The sequence below is a fragment of the Myotis brandtii genome, unplaced genomic scaffold (genome assembly GCF_000412655.1).
Source record: "Myotis brandtii unplaced genomic scaffold, ASM41265v1 scaffold647, whole genome shotgun sequence".
Lineage (NCBI taxonomy): Eukaryota > Metazoa > Chordata > Mammalia > Chiroptera > Vespertilionidae > Myotis > Myotis brandtii.
Genome location: NW_005370500.1, coordinates 1,255,330 through 1,275,358, shown reverse-complemented (window position 1 = coordinate 1,275,358; position 20,029 = coordinate 1,255,330). Strand labels below are relative to the sequence as shown.

Here is a 20,029-nt window from a genome sequence, read left to right as displayed (position 1 = left end):
CCCCGGCCAGGACTTGTCGGAGCAGGTGGAGGCGGGCCTTCCTCCCTGGCAGGCGGGTCACACCTTGCGATCCCCGGCAGCTGTAAGCTCCTGTTCACCCTCGCCTCCCAGCACTCGGGGCAGGCGAGCAATAATTATATTTGCTGAAGGAAAGGGCAGTGTGTGCCCACTCCTGCTTCCCTCCCTGCCTTTCCATATGCTGATCTCTCAGATATTTTATGCCCCAAACTCTGTCTCAGCGTCCACTTCCTGAGAACGTAGTGATCTCACTGTTAGAGATGCCCCCTTAACATCTGATGCCCGAGGGCAGTGTGCGAAGGCCTCACCCAGTGCTCACTCCCCTGCCGCCTCCACCCCGTGGTCTGTCTCCAGTTCCTGGCTTCCCTGCCTTCTCCTCGGGATGGCGACTCCATTGGAGCAGGCCCAGGGCCGAGCGCGCCTCTCTCTTCCTGGTCTCAGTGAATCAGCACCGTATCAGGGGATCTAAGTTGGGAACTCTCGGGCCCCACCTCAGACCCATGGGGGAGGAATCTGAATTTTAACAGGAACACGTGGACGCCAGTAAGCGCTGCTCTGGTCATTGGTACCTGCCCCAGCTGCTGGCCCACGCTGCTGGTCCGGCACTGGTTGGATTTACCTTCGATGTCGGATGAGAGAGCTTGAGGAAGAAAATGGATCCGCTGGTTCTCACCCCACTGATTAGAAAATGGGCGTCTTTGATTTTGGAGAAAAGGCCTGATGCTCAGAGAAGGAAAACGACGCACTGCCCGGGTCCCGAGAAAGTAGTCCTGGAGCAGATTCTCATTCAACAGCAGCTGGGCGTTCCCACCCTCACACAGCCCTGTCATGGCCATCTGTCCCCTCTCCAGTCCGGTAACGGTCTGCTGATAAACAAGAGAATAAATGAGAGGAACCCAAGAAGATGAGATTCAAAGCAGGAGAGCTGGTATAATGAGCCCCCGGCAGGAGACATGACCCTGGGCCCCTGAGCCAGGTCGCGGGAAGGACGATTCAGTCATTTATCACTGGGGTGCAGTGTGGACAGAGACGTGCCAGGAGCCTTGGGTCAGCCTTCCAGGAGGGATCTTAATGAACTGGCCACACTTCATCGTTTTGATAATCACAGAAATTAGAGGAGGAAATGAGAGGCATGGCGGGTCACTGGCCCATCACCTGCCTGTGCATGTTTTGTAGGGTTTTGTGGCACTGCCTAGTTGAAGTGATTTTCGGGGGTCAGTTCACCCTTGCTCCTTAGCTTCTCCCTCCTACGAAGGTCAGAGCCCTTATTCTGCTCTCCCATCTGCAAACTCTTTCTTGCAAGTGGAAGTGAAATGTTCCTGGGAAGTAAGGTGTCATATTGTTGTTGTTTTCTTGAAGTTGTGGTTCATGGACATAGTCTCCGGTGCATGACGGCAACAACAAAATATGAATCTCAAAGCTTAACACATCGGGGGTTTCTTTCTCACACTACATGCCCATCACAGGCCAGCAGGGGGCGGTGTTCATCATGACTCGGTTCCTGGACTGAGGGAGCCGTAGCAGGTTTTTCCATGGTCATCACAGGAATGAGATGGGAACAAAGCATATCGCACATGGGCTTTGAAGGTGACTTCATGTTAGAGACACCCATCACGTCTGCTCTCATTGTATCGGCATGTCACTCAACATCTACTTATCATGTGGTCTACCACGTGCCTACCAGGGAGAAGAACCAGAATTATCTTGTGGGCCACGAGAATGGTTGCTGCAAGAAAGAGATCTACTGCAAAGGCTCAGTGGCCAACCTCATCCTCAAAGGCCACCTGATGAGGAGAACATGACCCTGTGAACGTGGGCAAAGGGCTTTAGTATACTGTCAATCAGTGGGTACTTACTGAGCCCCTACTAGGTCAAGACTTGTAGTGATGAGAGAAACAAACTCACTCCATGATGGGAGTTACAGTCAAAAGAAGGAGACAGGCAAAAGATAAAACAAGTCGGTAGATAAATTAACCATATAATGAGTATTAGGCAGTATATATAGACAAGATAGGTGAGAGAGAGAGAGCATTATGGGTGCTCAAGATGAGGAAGGAAAGTATTCAGGTGGGCGGGCCACCTGCCTTGCAATGTTGAAGCCCAGATGGGTAAGGAGAGATTTTCCATGGGGAAGAAACCCCATGTCAGGTGGGGAGTCCAGGTGGGGCGAGAAAGGCCTCTACATTGGTGTGGGGAGATGGGGGCTGTCCAGCAGGAGATGTTGGATCCCGAGTGAGGTAAGGAGGGCATCTGTGCAGGGAAGGGCAATGGTAGAAACCAGAGATTGGTTATACACAGAGGGACTGATCAGTTAGTAGATTAACAGTCAGAGGGAACATTATCGGCGATGGAACAATGTAAAATTGTGTGCCCCCTGCTAGAAGGCAAGGCAGAATCACTGCTGTGATGTCCCTGGCAGAGATGCATAACCTAAAATCAGTCGTGAGGAGGCCTCAGACACACTCAAAGGGAGGGACGTGCTGTAAAATAAAACACCAGCCTGTGGTCTTCACACGAGTCGGCCGCAGACTGAGGACACATACTGGACTAAAGGGGTCTGAAGGGTCCTGACAACAGAATGCGATGTATGACTTTGACCTGGGACCTTTCGCTGTGGAGGACGTTACTGGGACACTTGGTGAGACCTTGAACGGGATCTGAGGATTATTAGATGGTAGTTACTGATTTCCTGGTTTTATGGTGGTGTAATAGCTATGTAGGAGAATTTCCTTGTTGGTAAAAAATACATACTAAAATATTTGGGGGTGGGGATGAAGGGACACACTTACCTTCAAATGGTTTGGGAAAAAGAACTCAGTACTACACAGGCAACTTTTATAAGTTTTTATTGCTTAAAAATAACAGAAAAAAATGCAAAGTTATTTTAAAAATGAAAGTATTAATGATATATTAAGAGAATAAGAAAGATACAGAGCTGAATGGTATGACTGCAATTTTGTGTGTTTTTTTTAAAAGAAATGTGCTCACACTCACACACACACACACACACACACACATCTGCGATGTTATGCAATGTTAATGGTGATCATCTCTAGGTAGTAAGATTAGGTCTAGAAATTTCATGGTTGTAGCTCCTGAATCACCTAAAATTCACAGCCTTGAATGGGGGTGCCTTTTGTGATGAGAACGTGGTGCAAAGAGAACCGCATGGCTTGGCGGTTTTTGGTGCCTTGTGGGCTTCTCCCAGCATCTTCCTTCTCGGCTACAGCCTTGCACAGCTCCCAGCTTCACGGGGCAGCAGGATTGCGGCGGGGTAACCCACCAGACCAGGCAGCTCTGCATCCAGGGGCTCACCTCATTCTGCCTGGTGCTCAAAAGGCACCTCCAGAATCCCCAGGAGAAGCCCCTGTAATGCTGACGGTCGCGATGAGCAGGCTGCCGTGTGTATTACAGCATGAACCACAGGCAGCCCAGAGTAGGGCTTTCCTGTCCGCAGAGCATGGAGGTGGGTACATATCCACCAAGAATGTCCTGTGCACAGCAAGCCAGGAGGCCAGGAGCTCGCTCAGGACCTCCATTCAGTCTACTCCCCGGGATAGAGGGCTGGGGACTGTCAGGGAGCATCGGTCTTATCCCCTCACTCACACCCAGAGGCACTGGGGACAGAGGCTCCTGGCTGCTGTCCCAAAGCTGCTTTAGAAGCAGGCGCTCTGGTGTCCGCACACCAGGAATCCGTCAGCACCGGGGCTTCTGTTGACGGCACCAGGGCCGGTTTTTAAGGATTCCTACCTGGAATTAGGGGCAGGCATGTTTATGAATTTTCAGTGCAGAGATGGGTTGAAAACAAATGTTTGTTTGGGACTCGATGATAGCAATATTGAAAGTCTTTCCAGAGCATTGGAATCAGCTGGAAAAACTGAACCAGGACAGGCGTGGGCTCCCACCCGCATCCCAGGGACCCCAGTGAGCCAGGGACCCGAGTGGACGCGCAGGCTGAGAGATCATTCCGGTGTTACCCTACACGAGGCAGCATCGTTTGCAATTTTTTAAACAAACATGCATTCATTCGGTCATTCAGAAAACATACAAAGGGAAAAAATAAAACCACTGCGAAAACTATTTTTTTAAATGTGACTTTCTAGGTTGGGAACTTAAAGAGCAACCTCCCACTTCCAGACTCAACCACTCGGCTCAGACTTAGTGGCCACATTAGAAAGACAACGGGCAGTGATGGGTCAGTCACTCCTAACTTCGCACCAAGACCAGCTTCTCCACGTGAGCATGCACAGTCCCAGCGGTATTTTTCTTAATACTCAAAAGGTGGTGCAGGCACCACAGCATCGGAATCCCCCGTGGTGCTGATCAAAAATGCACATTTCCTGAGTCCCGCCCAGGCTTATCGAATCAGAAAGTCTGCTGATAAGACATCCTAACATTTTTAACGAGCATCCCAGGGGGTCCCTATGCACAGCAAAGTCCAAAAACACTGTAAGAGCCCTAGCCAGTTTGGCTCAGTGGATAGAGTGTCGGCCTGCAGACTGAAGGGTCCCAGGTTTGATTCCAGTCATGGCACATGCCTTGGTGGCAAGCTCGATCCCTGGCCCTTGGTAGGGGCGCATGCGGGAGGCAATCAATCAATGTGTCTCTCTCACATCAATGCTTTTCTCTCTCCCTCCTCCCTTCCACTCTTTCTAGAAATCAATGGAAAAATATCCGTAAGAGCATCTGACTCCTCTGGGAAGCAAGCAGAGAGGACACTCCGCCTTCTGAGGTGGCTGAGGCGTGACTTTCCCAGAACCTGCCGCATCAAGGGCAGAGCTGCTCGGGACCCCCAAGCAGGTCCTGGAGGAGCGCCCTTCGGCCTCTGCAGTTTCAGCCAAGAAACAGAGAGAAGACCAAACTCCTGCCCAGGGAGACCAGGACGCGTGAGCCAGATTCTTCCAGAAGTTCTGTTCCCCAAGATGATGCGGGAGGTCCTTTCAGCTGCTCCTCGGAAGTTGTTTTCTGAAAGGCAGGGTCTCCAAGGCCACTTACCCCCTCGTCCCAGGTCTGGGAGCCCAGACTCCAGCAGGGAGAGGAGGTGGATGTGCACCCAGCAGGCAGCCTGGGGTGCGTCCCAAAGCTTAGGCCAGACAGGAAGTCTCAGGGTGGGATGTCCCGAGCGGGTGCACAGTCCTGAGAACCCGGCAGGGCTGCCTGCCCTCGCCACACCCGCCCGTGGCTCAGTCACCAGACAGGTGCCAGGAGGATAACCAGACAGAGTGAACTCCTCCTCCTCCTCCTCCTCCTCCCTTTTCATTCATCTTCTCAAGAGAAGCACAAGCAGAGAGCAAATGGCCCTTGAGACTTCCAGCCACCTCACCAAAATCCACATGAACCCATGACCAAGCAGGCCTCTCCCCTACCCAACTCATAAGCCCCAGATGTTGTCCAAATCCATGGGGAAGCGACGGGGGGCGGGGAGCGGTGGGGCAGCAAAGACTGAGAGAGAGTCCCACCAGCCAGTCCCGTAGGGGGTGGGACGAAGACAGAAATATGGTTGAGTTACAAGAGATCCCAGAAGAAGGGTTTTCCTCGCAAACCTCAGCCTCTGGGTTCACGCTTCACCTGCTCAGCTTTTCAGGAAGCTGGTTTATTGGCTCAGAAGGTGCAGCTGCCCCTCATGGAGAAAGAGCCCCTCACCTCCAGCTCTAGGTGTCAATGGGGACTTACCGGGACTGTGTCAGAGGCCAGGGCGCCAGGCTGGGACTTACAGGGACTGTGTCAGAGGCCAGGGCGCCAGGCGCGGGGACTTACAGGGACTGTGTCGAGGCCAGGGGCGCCAGGCTGGGACTTACAGGGACTGGGTCAGAGGCCAGGGCGCCAGGCGGGGACTTACAGGGACTTTGTCAGAGGCCAGGGCGCCAGGCGGGGACTTCCTGGGACTGGGTCAGAGGCCAGGGCGCCAGGCGGGGACTTAGAGGGACTGGGTCAGAGGCCAGGGCGCCAGGCGGACTTAGCGGAGCTGGGGCACCCAATCGTCTCCCACAGACCACCGTATGGAGGCCTGAGCCCTCCCTTCCCATAACCACAGACATTCCTTAGAAATAAGACATGACAGGTCGCAGGGAAGCCCACCGCTAACCTTTGGAGCACTTTTGTGCAAATGAGGAGGAAGAGCTCCTTACGGAAGGTACTTCCATCTGTCAGAAGCTTGTCACGCAGGTTTATTGTGTTAGTGTGGCCTTCTGCTAGAAAACCCCAGTAACGGATAGATAAACAGTGCTGGGGTGTCTGTGACAGAAGGGGCCCCCGGGACAGCGCAGGGCGTGGCCCCACATTGTCCAGGGCACCCTGTGCCACTCGTCACTGTCACAAGGCTCCTCTCGGAGAGAACGTCATGGAGGCAGCGAGGCGTCCCTGGAGCAGGTTGCGTTGCCCCACACGCAGCTCGTTTGGCTTCATGCACATGAACACTGCTCTGCTTCCAGCTGCGGGATTTCCACTCGGAAAGTGAAGAAGCGTCTGCAAAGAGGTTTTGAACTTGTAGGAAAGACGAAAGAGCAGATGCAGTTTACAGAATGTACAGTGCACACAGTAGGTCCACAATAAGCATGTCTGTTTAATCAGTAAAGAATGGGTGCGCCCAAACGCCTCTACCTCTCTGAAAATCATGAACAAAATTGCCAACTTCAACTCATGTATGGTGACAATTTCTAGTAGTAAAGGAGGACTTGATGTTTTTTCTTTAATTTAACAACCAATTCAAAGAAAAGGAAATCTTGCAAAATAAGACTTTCTAATGGCTCTTATGGGCTCCCTTTATGGATACTTATGCCTCATCTCACAAGCAGGCAAAGGACAAAGTCCTATCTCCCCGGAGACCTCCCCAGGCGCTCTGACGTTGGTCCTAATTCTCACAGCCCCTGGGGCCTCCTGTTCTGATGACTTCTCCTGGGGGATGGGGGGCAGGCAGCTGAATGTGGCCTCCTTCCGAGCTCAGAATCAGCTTCCTGGAATTACTGAACTGGGAGGCATTCCTCTCCCCAGAGAGAAGTTCCCAGGCCCTGTGGCAGCGTGTTTCCTTCCATCGGGCCAGCCTAGGAATGGAAGGGCAGACTCTACGCTTCCTGACGTTGCCCCTGTCCACAGTCGCCCTCATGAAGAGGAGCTGAACTCCCTGCTTGTGAAACGGAATCCCACCTGCAGGGAACTGACTGTGACACTCAGAGAGGAGGGAAAACAACTCGAACAGAAACCAGAATCGATTGTAGTCCTTTCCATTTAACTGGCATGTCAGATACCAATGAAACTGTATCAGTCGTTTTTTCCGCTGTGTTTTGTGGAACTTTCTTATCCTCGAACATTATTACTTTTATCAAATGCTTCTCCTGCTAGTCGTTGCTCCATTTTTGTTTGCATCACGGAAGAAAAATCATGACTCATTTCACTGTGGTGTTAAAAAGCTAAGACTCAATGTAAAAGCCAAGATACTTTAAAAGAAACACTCATCCCCACTTAGGTGTTTCCAGAAAGCTCAGGGAGGTAGAAGAAAGACCCCGCACAACTTACAAAGGGAGCTAGATCCGTCTTTGGAAACACAGAACATGATCCAAGAACCCAAATCCCATCCCCAGGGCTGGGCCACGCAGACTGGCCACAGTCATTGGTTAAACAGGATAATGGGACAGTCTAAACAGTGGGGGACAGGGTATATAGAACAGAGATGGTGTCATCTCACTTGGGCCCAGACGTATGTTCTGACCTGAGTATCCAGTGTGGATGCATCCCTTCAATTCCTTGGCCAATGGTACCAGCCCTCTTTCCTGTATGACGACACCCTAGCCTGACGATACAGCCTTGGCCCTTGTCATCGGTCATGTCTACACCCACCAGCACTGGTTTCCAACGCCATGATCTTCAGGCTCATTGGCTGCTCGGGTCACTAGACTCCCATCCTGACAGGACCCCGGCCTGTGCTGGCTTGTCCATTCCCCTTCTCTCTCGTGCGCTAGGTCACTTTAAGCCATGTTCTCCTCTTGTCCTGAGGAGGGAAAGTAATGTGGAAATAGCCACTCAACCTGCATCCGTTTCTCTACATTTTCTTCCTTTTATTGACTGTATCTTGACGTCAAAGCTAAAACATGACCCAAAAAGAAAAAGAAAGAAGGAGAGACAGAGGAAGAGGGACAGCCCACCTCTCTCCCCCTGAACTGTGAGCACAGGGGTTACCTGCCAAGACCCACTTCCCCGGGAACTGCCAGGCCCATGCCCTTGGGCTTCTTCTAAAACCACCGGTCCTGCAAAGTCAGAGGTCAAAACTCCTCTTCTCCAGGCGAAAATGAGAAATGAAGACCTCCTTAGCTCAGTCCCTATGGCAATGTACTTTCTCGTTGTCACTATCATCAGTTGGACCGAAACATTTTAAGAAAGGCTTCTGCCCCTAGATGAATTTTAAACGTGCTGACTGGCCTGCTAGAAAGTGCTGGTATCCTTGATCCTTCTGAATATATTCTCTCTCTCTTTCTCTCTCTCTCTCTCTCTCTCTCTCTCTCTCTCTCTCTCCACACACACACACACACACACACACACACACACAGACACCTCACTCAGATGAGCAATGTCTTCAGAAGCTGAATGCCAAGTGTACCTCAACAGAAGCATCTCGGTCCCTGGAGAAGCATCATTTCATTACAGAGAAAAGCGAGGAGTAACTGCATCTTCAATTCGGAGCACGTCCTGGCAAGGTGAGGAACGCCACTAGGGTCTTTCCTTCTTCACAAGACAACCCCTCTCCGTGGGTGACCTACCTTCGCTCTCCTGCCAGGGTCCCCACCTTTTCCCTAGGTACGTTTTCCTGGGGTCCTCCCTCTCACACACTGGCAGCATCCCTCCAGCCTCAGCCATCACAGAACCAGCTCCTGCTTACCTGCGGGAAAGTCCCAGCTCACTGTGGTTGGCTCGCTGAGTTCAAAACAGGAAGGGGGACAGGAGCACTGTTCTCCCAGTCCCTGCAGAAGCAGTGCCCTCCCTGAACCAGGAAGAACCGAGACTCAGCTGCCTGAAACCCAGCACAGGTGGTTCTGACACAGGTGGCTCTTGGGTTTCCCTCAAAGACAGAGCTTTGTCAACCTTACTGTGCTAAGACATCACAGAGCAGCAAAAGATCTAGTTAAAGTGTGGGTTCTGACTCAGTGGATCTGGATGAGTCTAACTCCTTGCTTCTCCCCCCACTCCCCACCCCCCACCCCCGTGAGGTGGACACCACTGGTCCATAGCCATACTTTGAGTGACAGGCTTTAGGAAACTGTGATGGAAGGTCTCACTCTCCTATGTGTGTTCCCCAGGCCAGCACCACCGGCATCCTCTGAGGCTACTTAGAAATGTAGCTCTAGGGCCCCACCCCAGACCTGAGACATCAGAATCCGCCTTTCATCAAGTTTCCAGACAATTCTATGCCCATTAGTTTGAGAAGATGACAAAGGAGAACTTCAGGACCGGCTTCTCAAAGTTGTTTTCCACAGAATGGTCAGAGGGGGCCAAAGAAAAGCAACTTTTTTATTCTAAGAGATTTGACACCCACATTAAAGGTCTGCCTGGGTTGGAGGGAACAGAGTAAACTATTTGGAAACAAGCCTCTTCAATCCCAGCTCCCACCCTGCAAGACCACATAGAACAAGAATTCAGCTGCAGCTCCACAGCTCTGAGTGTGAACCGCTTACACTGCAGCCTACTTTCTTGGTTTTCATTACTTCTCTATCATCATTAGATCAACCAATTTGGGGACCCTGCTGTAACCAATAGACTGCCATGGTTCTGGGGCAGGTAGTTACATGGTGGAGGAGGACTGATAAACCCTAGTACTCTCAGTCAGAAGGAGAGATGGAGTCAGGCGCTCAGACCACTGGGCCCTTGAGAAGACTGTAGCTGTTTGACCTTCAGGGAGACCTGAAAAGGGCGGATGTCCCCACTTCTATAAACTCAGCACCTAGCAAAGCACAGAACGCATTATAAGGAAAATTTAATCAATAGCAGTTAAAGATGTTTACTTGGAGATTTAAAGCACTAACTTGCTAAAACTAGAGGCCAAAAGAAGACCAAGAACCAAGAGGAAATGAGAACACAACCTACATTTAAAAAGAAAAAAATTGAAATTAAATTTTAATGAGAGAATCAGGCTCTAGCAGAATCTGGGATCATGAGGAACCCTCCTCATCTCCCCCTCCCCAAAAAAAAAACAAAACAGTTGGCTCAATGAAATCTGAGGTACAGGCTCTGTGTTTCCCTCAGTGTTGTTTTCCCAGGATTCTGTTGGAGAAAGTGCTTGCTACAGACCACGCTCGCCTTTGTTGATCAATAGATCGAGGAGCAGTCAAAGGAGATGGGAGCATCCAGGAAGGGATGGTGCTGGCATTGATGAATGTGGACAGGGCCAATGCAAATACTGCGTTCAATTAGCATTTTTGTGGACCGAGCAGTTTTTGAAAACTATTTTTCAAGCCATGGAATACGCGGAGCATCTGGCTCCATTTCTGGAAATACTTCTGACAGCTCTGCCTCCCACCTCTAACCAGTCCCACCCCAACTCACTTTCCATGCCTTCCTTGGGCCAACTTTATATCCTCCCTCTGCCTTACTTGCCTATGTGAAGGCTTTAAAGTCTAGTAATAACCACAGGCCCTTAGTTGAGTCCCTACTATGTGCCAGGCACTGCACATGTCTTCTTTAATCCTCACAACCATTTCTGTTTACATATGAAACAACTCACTGATGCTCTGAGAGGTGGAGAAACCTGTCCAAGGTCACAGCGCTTGTAAATGAAGGTTGTGGAATTCCATCCTCTCCTCTCCAAAATCCATGCTCCCCTGGCTGTCATTCTGTCCCTGTAGCCATGTTCCTCACTTCGGTCTCGTCTGTCCAGCCACTATGTTCTGGGTAGCTCTTACTTCCTACACCTACTTTGGGGTAGGCACCTATGGCTTTCATTCCGGCTTTGTTCATCAGTGATCTCATCCCTCCACTGGGGTCCCTGTTGCAGGCACCCCCATATTTGATAGTCACCGCTTCAGTGCCTTTTCATACAGGTTTTGCCTTGAAGGTTTTGAATGTTTTCTGCAACAAAATATATACAGTGGGGCTTAGGAATTAAAGGCAAGCCTTCTGCCAGTGTTCTTTTACGTTCAGGAAAAATCAGGAAGGTTAAGGGCAAGCCCCAAAGGATGGCCACGGGCATGTTTATAACAGCCGTTTCCACATTGGTCTGTTTTGTTACACATCAAACTCCCCGGCCCATTGCAGGTATCTATTGGTAACTCCAATACTCAAGCCATTCTGCTAAAATGATGACGAATGGCACACTCATTCCAGCACGAGCCACTCAGCTGCCACGTACAGACAGGAGCTCTGAACACAGACTGTGGCAGAGCCTACCTTAGGGCAGGTCCACTTTCAGAGCAAGCCACTCACACCGGGATAAAATCCATTATCTTTCATGATCACAACGGCGGGACGGTTTTTAACTGAGAGTCAGCTGAGGGATATCTTGCCAAGCAAAACGTTGAGGATCCATCACCAACATCGCCAGATAATTGGTCTTGGGGAAGGAGGAGGCTTCCTGTGATGAATGAATATGCTGACTTGATGAGGAATCACCATTATACTGGAGGACCTGCCTGCGTGTTTTCTCCCACAGGACCCATAACACCCTCCTCGCTGCCCCCAGCTTCAGAGGCGGGCCTCCCAAAACTGTGTTCATTGACAACAGACCAGGAAATGGAGCCAGATCTCCAGAAGAGACACCTGTGATAACAGTTCCCCCTGAAAAGCAGCCCACGGTGTCTGCTTGTCTCTCAGCATTGAGAAAAGGGGAGAACTCTTCCCTCAAGTCCTCAGTTGGAGAATATAGTTCTTTTTACTCATCACCACTCATTCGTTTACTGAGCACCTCGTGATATTTTAGGGGAGATGAGAGATTTCAGAGAGGAAGGGAGAGGGAGAGAGAGATAGAAACATCAATGATGAGAGAATCATTGATCGGCTGCCTCCTGCACACTCCTCCACCGGGGATTGAGCCTGCAACCCAGACATATGCCCTTGACCGGAATCAAGCCCGAGACCCTTCAGTCCGCAGGCCAGTGCTCTATCCACTGAGCCAAGCCGGCTAGGGCTAGGGAATTTTTTTTAACATAACTTCCTAACAATAAATCCTCTGGCAAAAGAGTTGCCAAGTTCATGGGCCCTCTGCCGGCAAGCTCACAGCTCCTGGTTGGACAGGTTAAACACAGTAAAGGTTCCACATGCCAATTCAGGGGACTGTCCCTAAAAATCCAGAAAGTTTTCATTCAACTCCAGGAAAAAGAAATGAAAGGAAGGATGGGAGGAAAAAAGGAAGGGGGAAAAGATTGGAGAGAGAGGGGAAATAAACTAAGCAGAATACACATTTCCAAAACGAATGGACCAAATTCAACTAACATATATTAACCTTTATTCTATAACAGAGACATAAATAATTTTATGAATTCATATGATCTGTACAAAAGACAAAATAAGATATTGCACTAAGTTTAGATATGGGATATTTGGATTTCATATCAGCTAAACAGATAAATATATACAATTCAAGGAGTTAAGGCAAAACCAGATGATACTTCAAACACAACAGAAAGTTGGAAACATAGGTATAATTAAAAACAAGGGCATCCCATCACCTGTTAATAAAGTGGTCATGGCTAAGGGGAAAAATCCCTTAGGTTTTTAATAAAGTGATTATCATCAATCATGTTAATTAAAGTCGAGCAACAAAGTATAAGATTTCCCGTGGAGGAGAGCGATTTGGGGAAGTTTGGGGGTTGAGCAGGTAGAACTCAGGTAAGCAACCTTTTCCTTGTCAGATTTATGACCTATTCTTCCTATTAGAAAATATAATTTGGAAAATATGACTCTTTCACATATATAATTAAAATAAAACTATGGAGCATTCTTTTTTTCAAGGGAAGTCATGTTGGGGATCTCATAGGGTAAGTTTGCGGGCAAGCCATTCATTACCCTATTGGTAGAGAAAACACAAAACCAGTCACCGCAAAACAATTCCCAGGTACCTACACTGAACAAAACAAACCGAGTCCAAAGGAATAAGAACACGCGTGACCAATGTACCAACACAGGTAAGTTCTTTGGCAGCTTCGCACTAACCGTTGATTGAAGTCAGAACTCTTGCATCTTCTCATTCTTAGACCCACTTGCCAGTCTTTTAAAAACAAATAGATAAAATTCCACATTTGCAACGAATTCAGTAATTCCAGGAAATTAAATTCAGAAGGAATCTGCAGATAGTCTATAACGGTTACACGGACGCACGGATAGGAATTGTCTGCCGAGTCCTGATCCACACATAGGGAGCGCAGGCACGCAAAAGTAATCAGTAAAGCTGGATTGGTCTGGACAGGCCTGGGATCCTGAAAGAGAATCCATACTGACCCATGAAACCAATAAGACATCACTCCGAGGATGAGAAAATGATCTTCCAATAACTCAGTGGTGAGCCGCCCCTCACCTGGTGAACGCCACGGAGAAATGGATTCTATAGGGGGAACACCAGGAAGCCCGAGAATGTGGAATACTGCCAGCCTCCGACCAGGTTACCTTTCTCCAGTTTTAGGTAAACCTTATCCTCCTTATCCAGGTAGAGCAAGACTCCATTGGTGGCGGCTTCGCGAGTAACATCTTTGTCCCCAGCAAAGGCAGATATTACCGGTTTTCCATTTAACATCAGGTTAACCTACAAGGAGAAAAAAGTCACTAAGCTCTCCTTAGAGTCAAAAAATCTGCTAGGGATAACAAATAATGCTCAAGGGGAAATATCTGATGTTTAGTAAATATATCCCTTTCCTTTCAAATCAGCCAAGTGCAGTGGCTAGACTTAGTATGCTGCTAAGCTAGGGGTGGGGGCTGTTCAAAGTAAAATTGAGTTTCTTCCATAGAAATGTCCTTAAATGCCTACAAAAGAGTACCATCTGTGGAGAGCAGCCTAGCCATGTGAAAACTGGCTACCCGTCACCTGTAACTTAAGCTCACTACTTTATTTACCTCTGAGATTCATTAGCAATCTTTCGGTAAGGAAGCAAGCCTGTAGCTTCCCAGTGTGTTAGTAAAAAGAGGCCAGGCACCCTTCACCCTGATAAACCAGACATAGCAAAGTTCTACCAACTTCTGGGCAGGTCACTATGCAGCCGTGACATGCATACTGCTGAAAATCATCTTAAATCATGGACTGTGTGTACACTGTGGTTTCTTTTTCTGTTTTCCTTGATAAGAAACATGTATTTAAAATAATAATCACCACTACCATTGAAGATTTTAATGATGGCTAATTAGCAAAGAATTAATAATTAATAAGCTCAAAATTATTAACAAATAATCTCAACATGTATTCGCTTTTCTTCATACTACAATTTTGATCATACTGTATTAAACATTACACTAACTTCTAAACAGTGGGGTTTGGAAAAGCTTTCCTATGGCAGTGAATTTGTTTTCTAGCTGTTCATTCTTTTTATGTTAAAAAATAATACTGAATAAATTAAATCTGAGGTCGATCAATTTATCCATTCACTAGGAAATGTAAAAGTGGTAGATGAGTGAATCTATCTTTCACATAGACATAGCATACAGTACAAACATTGAGCAAAAGATAACATGTTCCTCAAACTCCATAGACACGTATCGGTGTCATTGGGTGTTCACACATTTAAACATTATAGGAACTAGGCCCATGGTTGCCTTTGAGTGTAAGCTCAAGTCCATTACTTAGAAAGCACAACACAAAATATATTGTTAACTGTGGAATTGCAATTGGTAAGAATTCACCAGGATCAGAGTAACTAAGGGTAAACTAAAACATAAGCGTAGCTCACTCTTTTTTTAAAAATATATTTTATTGATTTTTTACAGAGAGGAAGGGAGAAGGACAGAGAGTTAGAAACACCGATGAGCGAGAAACATCGATCAGCTGCCTCCTGCACACTCCCTACTGGGGATGTGCCCGCAGCCAAGGTACATGCCCTTGACCGGAATCGAACCTGGGACCCTTCAGTCCGCAGGCCGACACTCTATTCTCTGAGCTAAACCGGTTAGGGCACGTAGCACACTCTTGTAAAAAAGTATATCGGATAATTGTTAGTTATGCCGACGCTCTATCCTCTGAGCCAAACCGGTTAGGGCACGTAGCACACTCTTGTTAAAAAAGTATATCGGATAATTGTTAGTTACTCATAAATGTATTCTTACTAGTAAACTGTTTCTCCTAATTCTTAACAATTATAGCAAATTTGTTTTCATTTAGTAAGCACTTATAAAACTCTACTGGTTTTACAAGTTCTATCCCTACAAGTTGAAATAATTTTGCACCTGCACTAAATGAAATCAAGATCTTATAAAGAGATTTGTGTCACTGAGTTTCTACTAAGCCATGCTTTTTTTTCCCTTTTCATTGAATTTATTGGGGTAACACTGGTTAACAAAATTATACAGGTTTCAGTTGCACAATTCCATAACACATCATCTGTACACGGTACTGTGTGTTCACCACCCCAAGTCAAGCCTCCGTCTATCACCATTTATCCAAAGCCATGTTTTTTAAATGGTTGGTTGTTATTAAGGTAATAAGTTCAATTGTTTATTTTTTCTATATGCTTCTTGTCACATGCCTTAATAGAGGCTATAAAGGAGAAGATTAGAAGTTAAGTCTTTTAAAAATAAACTACTGTGGATGGTTGTTTATTTTTACAGTGACAGCACATATTTGGATAAATACATAACCCACAACCAATAAACACTGTTGTTTGGGGATAGAAAGGGAACAGGTCAAAACACATACCTGGATTGTTTGGCTCTGGTAGACTTTAATTACGTGAAAACTGAAACTGTAAATTCCTTTTCTTGGTGCTACAAAGACAGACTCCAGTGTGAAAAAATTACCCACATTTACCAGGATCTACAAGTAAAAATAATAAATAACAGTAAATTATTATAATATTCTCTTCTGTAAGTATGTTTCCTTCCTTCCTCCCTTTTCTTTCTTTTTTTTGTTTTCTTAATCCACAACTAGCTTAAGAAACCATAGAGAATAAAACATTGAGTTCTATTCCTTTCCTCTTTAGCGACTTGAAAAAAAATGGATTTGTATATTGGAAGGATCTTCTGTCTTCTAAATGGTAGCGGAAAATATAAAGTAACAGCTTAGTATTCATGCCTCAATTTCCAGCAGGGCCTGATGGCTCTGGGAACATGTAGATTACATGTGAGGGCTTATGGATTTATCAGCTGTACTTGAGAGTCAGATAAAAGGACCCTGCCATGTATGTACATTCCCACCCTCTGCAAGCCTTCCCAGTGTCCAGAGGTGGTGTTTCCCACACAGCCAATCCGCATCCATGGGCTCCCTCCAGTCCTCCCTGGACACACCACACAGAGCCTGGGCGCCCCCTCGCACGTGCCATAATCCATGACACTGAGCAGCTGGTGCATGGAGTGATCTGGAGGCCGGCCCTCCCCGGAGTCTCCGCCAAACCTCTCCTGAGAGCCTTGGCCGTTTTTTCATCCCTGTGCCATCTAGGCCTTAATTCTATTTTGGCAATGACTCAGCTTTTACAGGCTGCCACAGAGGAGAGCGGGAATCAGAGCAGACTGTGACCTAGGTGGCCTTCTCCTGCTCCTCCCAGGGTTGGCCGTCACCCTCTGATCAGCCACCTGCTCTTTATTTAAAAAGTTCAATGGTCAAAAATGAAGCATGAAATCAGGTGCTGTTCCCAAAGAAAGCCACAATGCATTTTGTTTTCGAAGACGCTCAATCTGGATCTACTGGTTGTGAAATGAACTTTGAATTTCAACAAGTGACCTCTTAAACCAAATTTGCAAACATCTCATAGGTAAGTCCGAGAGAGAGAGAGAGAGAGAGAGAGAGAGAGAGAGAGAAGAAAGAGAGTTGGGGGGGGGAGTTGAAAAATAACTAGGATTTCTTCCATTTCTCCTCAAGAGATAAATCTATAAGAGGCATTCAAAAAAACCAGATGTCCCTAAAAGACACATGTCCCCTATATCAAAGGCAATCTGCTACTATCTCTTTTAAACAACACATTTATACCAATATTAACCCTTTAGCATAATTCCCGAAAGACATACTTTTACCTCTGAGAACTGCACTAGAATATAGCGACAGTCAGGCTAGACCCCTGACTTAAACTGCATGTATGTGGACAGTGTTATTCTGAGATTTCACGTTCTTCTAAGTCAGCTCCAGATTTCTTTCTCAGACCTGATGATCGAGGATCTTCAGACAGCAAATCCCTAGCCACACAGTAATCCCCAGCAGACGCTTTACAAAGATTTCTCCCAGCACATTTTAAGTGATTTGAGAAACTTAGTGGGGACTTCCTGAGTCAGATACGAGCAGCATAAGTCATTAGTAATAAGGGAAACGGCTGGTGAGTGTTGACTGCGCACAAGGCTGGAGGTTGACGCTGTAATTAGAGATCCAAGCACATCGAGATTTTCACTAAATGTGCCTTGTTGTCTCCAAGACGCATGGCTCCTGAGCAGAGGAATAAACCCTTCTCCTCTCCTAATTGATGGACGGGTCATTGGGAAGAATGCCCTGTGCAGGACAGTGCAGTGCCCACAGCATCCAACATAATTAATGCGCCGGAATGCAAACCAGGGGAGGGTCTAGCCTTGGTTTCTGTCAAGATTGAAAGCACTGCACTCCTGAAGGGGCTGCTGGACTATGGCTCTCCCACAGGAAGCCCCAGGGGTGCCTGGTCTCTCTCCCGCCAGCGGGAGAGTGCATTGCTTAGGAAAAATTAATAAGAAACCTACTGTCGCCTTATTCCTTCCCTAGCACCTGTGAAGGCAGTACCTCTTCACCTGCACTCTCACGCATGTGGCTTTTCACACAACTGTGGGCTACGCATGTGACTTTGGAAATAAAAAGGTTCTGGGTGCACTTAGGGTGGAAATTAAAACCCCGGAATCAGTTTTCAGTGATGACTCCTCGCTAACGCTGAGCTGATATCCTGGGGGTTTTCATCAGCCAAACGTCTGAGCTCCAGATCTCTGAAAAGCAGCCATGGATTTCATCAGTTCCTCCGCCATCCCCTACCCTTAGCCCCAAAGCCGGTCCTTTCCCAGCAATTTGCAATTCTCTGAAAGGACAGGCTGGGAAGGGAAAGCCCGCGGCCCTCCACGCTTCCCTCTGCCGCTCCGCGCAGCTGCCCAATTCCTTTCCCTCCGCCTCCGCAACTTTTCTGCAAGCGCCAGGGAAGGGCTTCCCCCCGCAGCAGCGCCTGCGACGTGTGTGGGGATCCCAGCGGCCAAAGGTGAGCGAGACCGACCCTGGCCACTACGCACCCTCTCCGGCCACCTGCAAGATCTCTGCAGAGTGCCCACCCACCTGGGAGAAGCAAACCATTTACCCTGCGTGTGGAGAGCCCCACCGGACGGCCTGTGGTCACCTGCAGACAGGGGTCGGAGGCAGGGGCCGGGCTCTCGCCCAGAGATTGCTAAGTCCAGGCACGAGACTCCCACCAGCTCCTTGGACCTGTTGCTGCTAAACTTGTCCTGAGCTCTTGCTGCCCAGCCCTGTGTTCCCAGCCTTTGTCCCGCCGCCCAACAGCCTTTCCCGGAGGCCAGGGGGGAATGGGGGCGGCAGGAGCTGGCGTGGGAGAGACACTGGAAGTTTCAGTCCCAGGCATATTTGGGGAGGCCAGTGCCTAAATGATCCCCCACATCCCAATCAAATGAGCTCAGCCCTAGCAGGCAGCCAGGTCTGAGCCGCTCGGCAATCCCCGCCCCTGCCCCCGGTGCCCCACATCCCTCGGGATCTGACCTGATCGAAGTAAATGATGCGGGTCTTGTTGCTCATCTCCGAGGGCTCGTGGTTGGTGCTCCGCACCGCCGAGAAGGCGACCTTGGAGTTGGCCGCCCGCACCGAGATCCCCAGAGGGGAGGAAGAGGAGCCCTTGGAGTCCGTGGCCGGGTTCGAGTCACACACCACCAGGCATTTGCCCTCCAGCACGATGGGCTCCGTGTCGTTCTGCGCCCAGACGGGCAGCGAGCAGGCAGTTAGATAGACAGCGCTGCAGGCACAGCGGCGGCGGCGCTCTCACTTCCACCGATTCTCTGGTTTGAAGTCAGAGTCTCCCTCGCGCTCTCTCGCCAGCTCGTTTACCTTTGTCCTTTAAGGAGCTCATGCAGAACCCCCTACCTCACCCTCCTCCACCCCAGAGTCAGCCCTGCCTGGGGCTCCTTCACCCGCCCCCCTTGTTGCCAGACATCTAGAAGTCTCCAAACCCTCACATTCACGCCTCAAAGGGGAAACTGGCAGTAAATGCTCACCCCAAACCCAAGCACCCCCTGGTGAACCGCGGATCAGGAAAAACGAAGAGGGCTCAGAGAGGTCCCGGGGCGGTGGGCGCGGAGCAGGGCCGAGGCGGTCCTGTAGCGTCTGGCCAGCGGCAGGGACGGATTACAGCGGCGGAAGGTGTTTCCCGGGCGGAGAGGAACGCGAGGCTGTGTTCATGGCCGGGATTCAAGCGGCTGCCACTTTTGCTTGGTCAAAAATTCCCCACAGCTCGGTGTAGCTTGGATGCCGCAGGTAGGCAGCGGCCAGCCAAATGCCCAGCTCGGAAGCGCAAATGGGCAGGATTAGTTCCAGGTTCAGGGCGGCTGGGCTGGCAGGGTCCTCTCCTGCCTGTGCCGCACCCGCACGCCCCACGCCCAGAGTCCCTGCGCGCAACTTTCTCTGTCCTCCGCAGCCAGGAGAGCGCGAAGCCTGAGCGAGCGCGCTATTTATAGGAGCGCAGCGTCGGCTGGCGTTGGCTTCCAGCTCAGCCCGTGGGCTCCGGGGAAAGGGGGAGAAGGAGTCCGGTGACCGGATCTGAGCAGCTCCCGCCTGGCCCTTAAGGCATCCGTAAGCAGGCGGGTGCGCCGGCTTCTAGTGCCAGAGTCCTAGGCCACTCGGCCCTGGGGAGTGCGCGGCGCCAGGAGCGTGTGCGCAGGGAGGGGCGCCCGCAGCCCT

The 20,029-nt window shown here is 49.2% G+C and overlaps 1 protein-coding gene across 1 annotated transcript in view; it reads right to left on the bottom strand.

Moving 5' to 3' along the window:
* Window positions 1–12,419: 12,419 nt before the first annotated feature.
* The window catches only part of CBLN4 (cerebellin 4 precursor), a 96,278-nt gene continuing 88,668 nt past the window's right edge, over window positions 12,420–20,029 (bottom strand). The window contains 4 exon segments of the mRNA XM_014528696.1: window positions 12,420–13,735; window positions 15,833–15,949; window positions 18,839–19,083; window positions 19,086–19,131. Coding sequence (XP_014384182.1) covers window positions 13,538–13,735; window positions 15,833–15,949; window positions 18,839–19,083; window positions 19,086–19,131 — 606 coding nt within the window. The 3' untranslated portion in view covers window positions 12,420–13,537.